Source organism: Merops nubicus, unplaced genomic scaffold (genome assembly GCF_000691845.1).
Source record: "Merops nubicus isolate BGI_N331 unplaced genomic scaffold, ASM69184v1 scaffold44994, whole genome shotgun sequence".
In the NCBI taxonomy this organism is placed as follows: Eukaryota; Metazoa; Chordata; class Aves; order Coraciiformes; family Meropidae; genus Merops; species Merops nubicus.
In genome coordinates, this window is record NW_008607102.1 from 5,520 (window position 1) to 16,391 (window position 10,872).

Sequence of the window (10,872 nt, forward strand, 5' to 3'; positions counted from 1 at the left end):
AGCCTCCTCCTCTTCCTAATAAGTCTATAAGGACAAAAACAACCTCAGAACACCAGTTCTTGAACACAGCCTCAGTGAAGACAAGAAAAGCAGGAACCCATCCATTTTGAGGAAAGCTGGATGACAAGGAGCAAAGCCACCGTACACCGGGAGCATGCCCAAGTGGAGACTGAAAAATCACGAGACATACAGAAGGACAACAGACAATTTCACCTGACGCAGATGACTAAATATAAAATTACTTGGGTACATTTTAGGAAAGAAAAATGAAGTTACTTCCATCCTGTTAGTGAAACTAAATATAGATTGCTTTATGAAGAAGGCAGAGCACAAATGATGTCTTTCAGCAGTTTGATGTTAAGTTTTGCCCTGAATTATGTCACCTGGTAGCTTTATAAAAGGACTGCCAGGTCCTCCTAAGTGCCCTGTGCATGGGTGGCTGCCTGTGACATCACACAGCTGGGGTGCCCACCCACCCACCTCACCAGAGCCCTGGGCAGCCACCATGGCACGTGGGCACGACATCTGCCACCACACATGATGCACACCAGCACCAACTCATGCAGCTCCCCCCAGCTCTCCCACCATGGATGATGCTGTGGTGCTTCGAAAGAGAGGCTACATCCTGAACAACACGCTAGGAGAAGGGACTTATGGAAAAGTGAAATCTGCCTACTGTGACCGGCTGAAGTGCAACATGGCCATTAAGATCATCAACAAGAGGAAAACCCCTCGGGACTTCCTGGAAAGATTTCTCCCCAGGGAGCTAGAGGCTTTGAGACGTTTGCACCACCCCTCAATCATCAAAACCTATGAGATTTTTGAGACATCATATGGGAAATTGTACATCGTGATGGAGATGGGAGAAAAGGGAGACCTCCTGAACTACATCAGGATCTCGGGAGCTATGAAAGAGGACATCGCCTGCAGGAAGTTTCAGCAGCTGGCATCTGCCATCAAGTACTGCCACGACTTGGAATTTGCTCACAGGGACCTGAAATGTGAGAACATCCTCCTCAATGAAGACCTCAACATCAAGCTGTCAGACTTTGGCTTTTCGAAATCCTTGTCTCGGGATGAAAACGGAAGAATTGTTCTCAGTAAAACCTTCTGCGGGTCTGCTGCGTACGCAGCTCCCGAAGTGCTCGAGGGCATTCCTTATGACCCTCGGGCTTCTGACATATGGAGCCTGGGTGTCATCCTCTTTACAATGGTCTGTGCTTCAATGCCATTTGATGATTCCAATGTCAAGAAAATGATCTGTCTTCAGAAACAACACAAGATTCCCTTCCCCAATACAAAACACCTAACTGTAGAGTTTGAGGACCTCATTTCCCACTTGCTCCAGCCCAACGTGTCTCAGAGGTTGTGCATAGATGAAGTTTTGAAACACTCATGGTTGCAGACTCCAGAACCCACATCCCCTTCCCTTCCGCCTGCTGCAGAAGAGGGTGAGTGTTCCCAAAAGCTGCATGAAGGAAAGCCTGAGAACATGCAGCAAGCCAAATCCCATTCTGCAGAAGAGGAAGCAGAAGAGATGGAAATGGGATCCTCTTAAGGATGGCTGGTTTTAAAATAAAAGTCGGGCCAACCTCAGAACTGCTGATTCTCAAATTCAGCTTCTCTGGATCCTTTCACCAACAGTCCTCCCTTTTCCCTTTACAAAGTATGGCAACAGAAGACAGAGTACATCTGCTGAGGTGAATGAATGGCTTAACAATATTACTCTCAAAAGACCTGTCCCTGATAAGAGTTTGCAGGGATGAGAAGTTACTGTCAAAACACATTGGAAAGTTTCTTTCAGTGCTGCTGGCATTTAACAGCTCTTACGCTCACGTTTCTCAAGTCCCTGACTACGTTGCCTGCAGAATTCACACATGCCTCAACACTGCCTTTTGGATTCAGTAAGGAAGAGGGAAGGTTATTAGGGAGTGTGAACTGATGTCTGCAACTGCATGCATACTGTTTTCATAATGTACTTGCTCTCTTGACAGGCCCATTGTACATTCAGGTTTAAACTCCTCTTAAATTAAAGAGAAGCCCTTTAAAATTCTGGGTCATATCTCAATATGTACAGGGTTGTACTCCCTCTTCTGCAAAGTACAAAACCAAAGAAGTTTGACAAGCTGGAATAAAGTCCAGTTAAACCTTATAGGAATGCTCAACACATTTTATAAATAGATGTATCTATACAGAAACTTATTTAAATGGACAGCCATCTTAAAAAGAGAAATATATCTTTAAAAATATTATCTCCTTTTACCAAGAGTCCAGAATCTTCCCTGCCATTGCAATAAGCATCCTTTTGCTACAGCTGCCCTGTGCATCCCACCCGCACACTTCAAAGGGAAGTTACACTACAGCAGGAGATATTTTGCTTCCAAAAAGCACTTTGCTGCCTATTTTTAGTTATACAGTCCAGAGCAGCGCTGGTCCCAGATCTTGTAACTGCTGGCTTCCATTCCGGTAGCTGTATCTAGACACCCCTTACAGCAGATTGCTCACAACATCCAGTTAGCAGAGGGCTGAGCACAGCCAGCTCACTATTGCCTTGCGGGTGGCTGGAAGATTCAGAAGAAATCAGATGCCTTCCTTCTTTTAGGAAGCTGCAGTAAATTGTCTGTGATCGATGTAGTATCCTGAGAGACTGGGGTCTGAGATACTGTCCTTGCCTGTGGGGTGCTTGTAGGTGTACGAGGCCCACTTGCTGGGGTCTTGTAACCCGGGGTTCCCGTGTGGGCTGGGGAAGGAGTATAGCTGGCTCGCAGCGCTTTGTCGGTGTATTTACTTGCAGTCCTGTTTACTAGTCTTTGCAAAGCTGGAGACATCACCGGGCTTAGTCCTTTTGGAGTGAGGCTGGAATAGAACGAACAGGTTTAAAAGATTTAACAGTAAAAATATGCCATTTAACAGGAAGAGCATCAATGCTTCCCCAGGTGAGCTCCAGCATCCAGTCCCCCCACAGACCAGACGCACTGGCTGCAGACATCATTCTGCTTGCAGGTAAATGCAGTCAGTGTCTCTAGAGAGAGATGACAAAGAAACCTCCTACGTCCCTCCCAAACCTGAGTGGCACTGCCTGCCCTTTCCTTCGAGCCTGTTCTGTCCTTCCCATCACCCAGCCAAGCAAACCTTATCACATCCCCTCTTTGCACTGCAGCCAGACATGGATCCAGATGCACTGCTGGGTGGCTGTAGGGCTGAACAGCAATGCTGACAAGAGGGAGTATCAGGGACAGCCACCAGCCACCTCTTCCCTCAGCAATTAATTTTTTTCATTTCTAAAACCTTTCAGTTTCTCCGTACCTCTTCCTGCCTCCAGTACTATTATCAGTCTTCCTTTTCTACATGTCAATGTAAATTTTCACCAGAAAACACCTATCCCCAGTTTTGGGGTCAGAACAGGAGTCTCACCTGGCCAAGTTCTCCGTCACTTTTCGAAGTGCCTCCTGCTTCTTTGCTCGGTTCTTAGCTGCTACTTCATTGGCCATCTTGAGTCCTAACCTCTCACGGCGCCCAGGCTCCAGGATCTATAAATGTATCACATGGTTCACTCACCAAGGCACTCATATGAGTGATGCATAAAGAATCAAAGCACCTTCCCAAGGGGATTCCAGCCTACAGGGATCTAAACTGGGGGGAAGTAGGGCCAGCCCACACCTCTCTGCTGCTATATAAAAGCAAGAAGACACAGAGAGACCTTCAACCTGCCTTAGCAATAACAAAAATGGTAAAACCAGTTCAGTCAAGGAAGCAGCCATTACCTCTGGCATTTCCTCCTGCTGTCTCTCCTAGACAAACAATGTCACCTGTGTCCTGCCTAGCCTGGCCGGTATCCAGCCAGCTCTCAGGCAAACACAGACATTGCTACACAGCAGGAGAACCAGTCAGCGGCTTTGGAGCCTGACAGAACAGAGACACAAACAGCAAATTGCACCTTTATTAAACTAAGTCTCAGACTGCTCACCTTCAATGACACCAGCGGGAGACAAGCAGGTGGCATGCAGAGTCAGGTGCCATTTGCAGAGCCAGAGCCTTTTCTAGTCTCAAGTGATACGCTTCACCTCAGGCTGTGATAGCCAAGACCAAGACAGATGGAAATCCTACAGTTTCTACCCAATCATACATTAAAATCAGAGAAATCAGGCATCTGAAAGCCTCTCTGTCTGGGCCCATCATCAAATATTAAGCTTCACTCTCCTGCCAACAGTGCGTGTTCCACCTCAGGTATCTCCACCAAGTAGCTTTCATGTAGAGCCATGTTCACCTCCACCCTCCAAGCAGAACCTAAATTATTAGTCTCAAGGACTGGGAACACAGCCCAGAGATGTGTCACACTCTCATAACGATGTTAATCTACTAATTACTCACTTGCCTTTCCCTTCTTAGTCCTTCCCTTCCCCAAAAGAATGACATGCTAACTCCTGACATGAAATACCTTGAAGGCTGGTCCAGGTGTTCTGTCCACGTAGGGCGTTTCTGACCCTTCCAGACGCAGAGGGGTGCTTTCGATTTCACCCCATGTCATAAATGGAGACTCATTCACACCTAAGAACAAATTTTAAACCTCACTCTCATGCAAGACATGTGACTGTTTGTTCTTCAAAAAAAAAAAAAACAACAGAGAAGCAAATCATGAACTGCACCAAATTCAACACACAAAGGAGCTGCTCTGCTGCAGAGGATATCACAGCCAATGTTGAACAGTAACTTGTGGTTCCCATTAAAACAGGAATGACCTTAAACCACAGGACTACCTGTGGCTGCATCACCCTCTGGGTTACAGCACCCCAGTGCTGTCCTTTCCATGTGTTTATTTGCCTGTTTGGTGAGCTTTTCCTCAGTGACACTTCCATTTTTTCCTCTGTGGTCCTAGTCTTCCCCTAGTATTGAAACTCCTTTAGCACAGAGAACTCTTTAAAAGCAAGGAAATGGGCAGAGGACTTATACATGTAACAGCCAAGGGTACCCCTAGTTCATCTTGAGGCTAGCCTGTACCAAACAATGACTGCACCTTGTGTAACAGCTATGGCTGCAGAACAGATTCTAAGAGCCTGGTTAAGTCACGGGCTAGAAAATCCTGCTGTCCAGGGCTTGGAAAAGTCATCTGCATGGGACAAAGGAGGTGTGCTCCCAATGCCACCTACAGGCTTTCCGGGGGAAAAGCCCGAGTATGTTCACTTCTAGCATAACAACAAAAGACAGGAAAACATAATAGCTGGTGAAGAACAGCTGAAAATTCAGATATCATATTCCAACTGGAAGAAAAATTATCAGTCTGTTCTAGCTGAAAGCATCCTGTGGCTAATACATCTGAACAAAAGGAACCGATAAGATACAAGTGTATTCAGACAAGGGAAGAACCTAGCAAGCAGTAGACCTGAAGAAAAACAATAATACATTAGACTCTGAAGGAAACCAAACTGAACCATCACTCAGCAACCTACCAGACATGAACGCTCCTCATTTTGAAAAACAAGCACCTGAATTTATTGGAAGGTTAATGTTTGTGAAGTGTTTGAATTCTTATCTTTAATCTCTAGAGAAGCACCACCCAGGGATAAAGCAGCCACGGCACCCCATTTGCCTAGGAAGGCTCACTGCCCTCTAGATAATTCCTAGGCAATGCCACAGCAGCTTGTTTAGAGCCTCTTGGGTACAGCAGGACTTCTCTTGCCAGTGTATTGCACTAGGATTTAAGCACTGCACTGAGCTGGCATACACAGCACACAAGAGAGTCACCAGCTCATGAGACATACAAAGGCAGAAGGCTTACCTCCTTGTCTAAGTGCAATAGCAGTCCTCTTAGACCAGAAAAAATAACAAAATTTTCTTACCAGGAGCTGGAGAGGGAGTGGCTACATATCCATATCCATTCACTTTTGGAGACTCTTGGGGTATCAGTTCTTTTCCATCTGGTCCCACTTTGCCCTGTTTGTACTGAAATAAAAAAGACAATGCCACTATCATGGAGAAAGGTGTGAGTCAGCTGTGTCTAGCACACACACAATTTTCCTGGTTAATGAACAAGGAGTCTAATAAGGTTTTAGTCAGAAGTAGTAAAGTTGCCCAACCTGAGCGTTGAGGGCTGCAGCTTGTTGGAGCTGTGATTTGCTCACAGCCTGGCTAAAAGGGTCCTTCACAAAACGGGTGTTTCGATGGACAACTTCCCTGGGCTTCTTAAATGTGTCATCCCCATCAGGTACACCTTGAAAAGCAAAATGTCTTTTAAGAAAGGGCTAGGGTAACACTAGGCAGTGTGCTCTAAAGTTCCCAACCAACATGTCACCTGCCACACGTTCCTACATGACACAGAATCCATCAGCGCTTGCATTGTGTACCTCCAGCAACGTCAACCAAAATTGGCACTAGATACATGCTTTGTAACACTTGAAATCTATGCATTCAGAGCAGACTTATTTCATTTTTAAGAAAACAGTCAACAAGACTTTCTCTTCTCTACTTTACTGGTTTGCAGAAATTATCAATTGTACATTGGTAGCCAAAAAAGAAAACTGCATTTACAAAATGATGTAGCTTTCTACAGCAACTGAGGGACTACCAAGTCCAAGGAACACCCTCTGAGCAGAAGCAAAGAATGAATAAAGATGAAGAGAAAGTGCCTGTAAACAAGACAGACCAAACTGGAGAGAGCTTTGGCTCCTGAAAACAAGAGCTTCTATAATACAGATAATGAGCTTCCCAGTGACAAACAGAACATGATCAAACTTGGCAAACACAGGCAAAGGAGAACAGGCAAAGGGGGGAAAAAAACAGGGGAAAAAATGATATGAAAAAAGGCTTTTTTAAACAACTTTATACATCCGAGCTTCACAGAAGACAAAGTGCATTGTTACCAGCAAGAGCTGTTCAGCCATCTGCAGAAGCATGGTAAGCACTGTCCAGAGTCAGCCCACCTGGAGCCAGTGGCTCTGCGGGGTGCCGCGCGCCTCACCTGTCGGATAATACATGAGGGTGTTTCGAGCCGTATACTCCCAGGTCTCCAGCCCTGCTTTCACATTCTCCAGAGCTTGCTGCTCTGCTGAAGGAAGGGCCAGGTTCTCATTTCGTCGCTGAAAGGGCAATGGGGAAAAAAAAAAAAATTAAAAAAAGGGGAGGAAAAAAAAATATGTTTGAAATAGGCTCCTGCAATCTTTTACTCAGGCACACCCAAGTTGGAGAGCTGGGTCAGGAGCTGGCTACCTGCTCTGGCACACCTGCCACGGTACAAGCACTCTCTCTGGCAAGTGGCACTTGAGAAACCAGCCTGTTCCCAGGTGAGCTTGCAAACAACTCCATATGCAGTTATGGAATAAGATCAACTGAGAACTAAAGAATTAACTCCTCAGAAAGATTATGTTTATGACTGCTGATTAAATCTTGTGCCAATACTTGTGAGGGATGAAACTTTTTTTTGTTTTTTTCTCCATCTACTAATCAAAATTCAAATTAAGCATTCATTGTTAAATAAGGGGAAAGCAACATATGACATATCTAATATAAAGGCAGCCTACAAGACTTTGGCACATGACCTTGGAAGAGTGTTTGTACCATCTCAGTCTGTGCAAACTCTATCAGCTCAGGGAAGAGGTAACAAAAGAACAAACCCTCCTTCAGTACTTCAAGAGTTTTCAAACATTTCCACAGGCAGTACAGGCATGGAAGTGTTTAACATTCACACAATTATCTGCATGCTGTTACCAGTACCGGTACCACTGATAGAAAAAAAATCCCAACAGAATGCAGTCAGCCACCGAGAAGTTAATTCATTTTCAAATTCCTACACTAACTAAACTAGGCAATTGCTGCCAGAAACTATATACTAAAGACATCAACCAATGTTGTCTTTCATAGGTATCACCCATACACCCTTAAATAGTAATATTGTCACTGAACACATTAAATGAGGCGTAGCAAAGCTGTTTGCTACACTGACAGGCATCAGCACTCCAAGGAAATGCAAGGTCTGAACAGAGCACAGGCCGACAGGAAGACACACAACATCAGCACCAGACCAGCTCTAGCAGCTTCACCTTCACCCGAAACAACCCCTGTACCCTGGGAATGTTCTCCTGCTGCCTGCCTTTTAATTCTGGATGAAAGCATTTGCACAAAGAAGGAACATAAGGAGCCACAGAGGGCATTGGTATTGTAACAGACTCCAAGGGTTTACATTAGCCAAGATAAAAACCTAACACCCGCTCCCAACAGCAGCAGTAAACACTCATGTGTCAGTGCCAAACTTCATTAAAAGGCATAGCAGCTCATATCCATCACTGCCACATCTGGCAACAGTGCCAGCTGCTCGCTGCTGGTGGAGACAGAGTGCTAAGGCAGCCCCAGAACAGCTCCTGAGCCTCCCACGACACTAGCCGAGGAAGACAGCAGTCAGCTGTACTGGTACAGCACCTGTTACTACTGATAACAGAGACAGAAAACTGAAATCACAAAGACAATCTAACTGTCAATAATAAAGGGCTGATGGACAACCAACAGGAACTGTTCTCAGCTGCTCTCCTTGGTATTGCTGCTTAGGGAAGACTGCCAAGAATGGCAATACTTGCACCTGGTCCAATGCTCCTCCATCTCAAAGCTTTAGGAAGAGCGAGATCCCAGGAACTGTCGACAACATTCTTGTGTTGCAGATAGGGAAAAAACAGGACTGCAAAGGGAAGCAATGAACTGTAAGAGGACCCAGGAAACTCAAGCTTAGCCAAGATTTAGATGTGATCACCTGATGCTCCTACTATTCAAAACAAAACCCCTTCTACTCTTACTCAACAATGTGAGCAATTCAGCAGTCTAACACTCAGAACAATGAATTATCATCTCTACTTGTAACAGGATTCAAAAACAGAAAGTAAGACAATATTCTATTTAATCAAATAAGAAATACAGTAAAGTGGTGTTCCTTTCCCTGATGTGTGGCTTTGGAAGAGCAAAGATAGGGCTGAGCCATTTTCCTACCTGGGTGTACTCCTCCTCTGCACTGTACAGCCAAGCGTGCTTGACCTTCTCCTTCTCTTTGGCCACTTCCATGATCTGCTCAAACGAAGCGTTATCTTCACTTGTGTGTTTTGCTAAGAAGCTGTCCAGACTGGGAAGTGCATCTTTGTCATCTTTCTCCGCTTCTCCTAATGAGAGAAGGGGAGAAGCCTGAGAAAGGTTAACACCTCCTTTTCCTCACCATACACAACTCTTAATTGCTTCTGACAGTGAGCCTTCTAGATATCCATTAACATGAAGTTTGGTGGAAAAAAATACATCATGCAGGGTGGTACAAAAATTCTGTTTTGGAAAACATATCCAACTTCAAAATAAAGTTCAAGGTTTTAACATAAAACCTTTTGTGGCATTTATAGCTGTTTGTGTTAAAGGGAAAACACACAAGTAGCCAAGCTGCTAGCAGGTACTTTTAATATACTATATGAATAGCTCTACCCCTACAATTTTTGCTTACTTACAGAATTTCAGGTGACACAGGAAAAAATTTACTGTCTTCAAAGACATCAACTGACTTAAGAATTTACAGTTGTAAACAGACCCATAATTGAGAATTCACACACATGATGTAACACTTGACACCAAGTTCAACTTTAGAGTGATGATTTTCACCCACTAGAAGGTTAAAGGTTACTGTTTAAACATCCACTAAATACTGAAAACCTTTTCAGGAGACAGAGCTGTTGCTGAAGAATGCAGCTAGAGAAACATCATTCTCCTACCTTCCTCTGCAGTTTTGATACCAGCTTTGGATTTACTCCCCAGGGGAAGGCCACCTGGATGCACTTCTGGGGTTTCAAATGTGGCTGGAGTAACATCTGTAACAGAAAAAAAAATTTCACATGGTTAGAAGAGCATGGAACAGGATATTTGCTGGGACATTGTCCAACCTAGTAAACATCATGTGCCAATCAAAGAAGTCATACCAAAAGAACAATAATTTAATTAAAAAGCTGTGAAAAGATTCTAGAATACTCTGTTCAATTCTGTCTCAACCACCAAACAAAGTTTTGCTGTCATCTAAGACATTATTTTTCTCCTGCTGGGAAATATTCTCAGGAGAGCCACAGTCCCATATATCTGTCACAGCTTTTGCCAAGAGAAGCAAGTGGCAGTGTAACAGTCATAACCTAGGCCAGGGGCAGCATGTGCAGGAAGGGAGATCACTTGGTGGTGACACACACTCTTTGCCACAGGAGAGCTACGTCTCCTAAACCACACTGTGAGAACACAGCTAGGGATTGGGCTTTAGTGTAAGTAACACCTGAATGTGGCGTGATGCAGCCAGGCACCGGATGCCTACTGTGTGAACCTCTGAGAATCACGAGCTTCCGACAACACCCGTCCCCAGTCTGTGAAAATCTTACATGTCTGTAGATGCAGCAAGAACCCTTCAACCCCTGAAGAATGGTTCAATGGCTGTTTCTTCCAAAACCATTCCCCTCAGGAAGAAACTATTACACACCCTCAAAGAGAAATTCAGTACTAGGCATCAGATAATGGCTACTGCCCAACCTGGTATAGTCATTCCTAGGCAATGTCAACCTTGAATCATTAAGACAGGAACTGCCTCCAAAAATTCTGATAAACCAGAGCAGTAATATTAGATATAAAACACATATGCCCCTGTGAGCCAGTTCTTACAGGGTGCAGGTGTATCCCTTGATGATCTGCCCAAGGAGGAGCCAAACTTGATAGCAATTTGTCTCATTTTCTCCAAGTCACCGTTTTCTTCAGCCTCCAGATATTCCTTCTGCGCCCGCAACTTCTCCACATCAGGAAAGAAGTCTCGTTGAATAATCTTCTCCAAACTCTGCAAACAGACACAAGGGCAAGGCCGGGCTGGGACACCTCGAGGCTAGACACACG

General features: G+C 44.7%; 2 protein-coding genes across 2 annotated transcripts; one reads left to right on the forward strand and one right to left on the reverse strand.

The window, feature by feature from the left end:
* The first annotated feature begins 586 nt into the window (after window positions 1–586).
* LOC103772496 (testis-specific serine/threonine-protein kinase 2-like) lies at window positions 587–1,558 on the forward strand. Its single transcript, XM_008939832.1, has one exon. The coding sequence runs from the start codon at window positions 587–589 to the stop codon at window positions 1,556–1,558; it is 972 nt and encodes a 323-aa protein (XP_008938080.1).
* Window positions 1,559–2,452: 894 nt separating this feature from the next.
* DGCR14 (DiGeorge syndrome critical region gene 14) lies at window positions 2,453–10,816 on the reverse strand (the record flags this gene model as incomplete). The annotated part of the gene is made up of 9 exons (XM_008939831.1): window positions 2,453–2,856; window positions 3,415–3,530; window positions 4,439–4,548; window positions 5,838–5,940; window positions 6,075–6,208; window positions 6,956–7,073; window positions 8,968–9,134; window positions 9,726–9,821; window positions 10,648–10,816. Coding segments are annotated over 9 exons (1,299 nt in total), but the record flags the coding sequence as incomplete, so codon positions are not given.
* Window positions 10,817–10,872: the final 56 nt, after the last annotated feature.

Excerpts from the sequence above, each read along its gene's own strand:
- LOC103772496 (XM_008939832.1), top strand. The coding sequence starts at position 587 with ATGGATGATGCTGTGGTGCTTCGAAAGAGAGGCTACATCCTGAACAAC.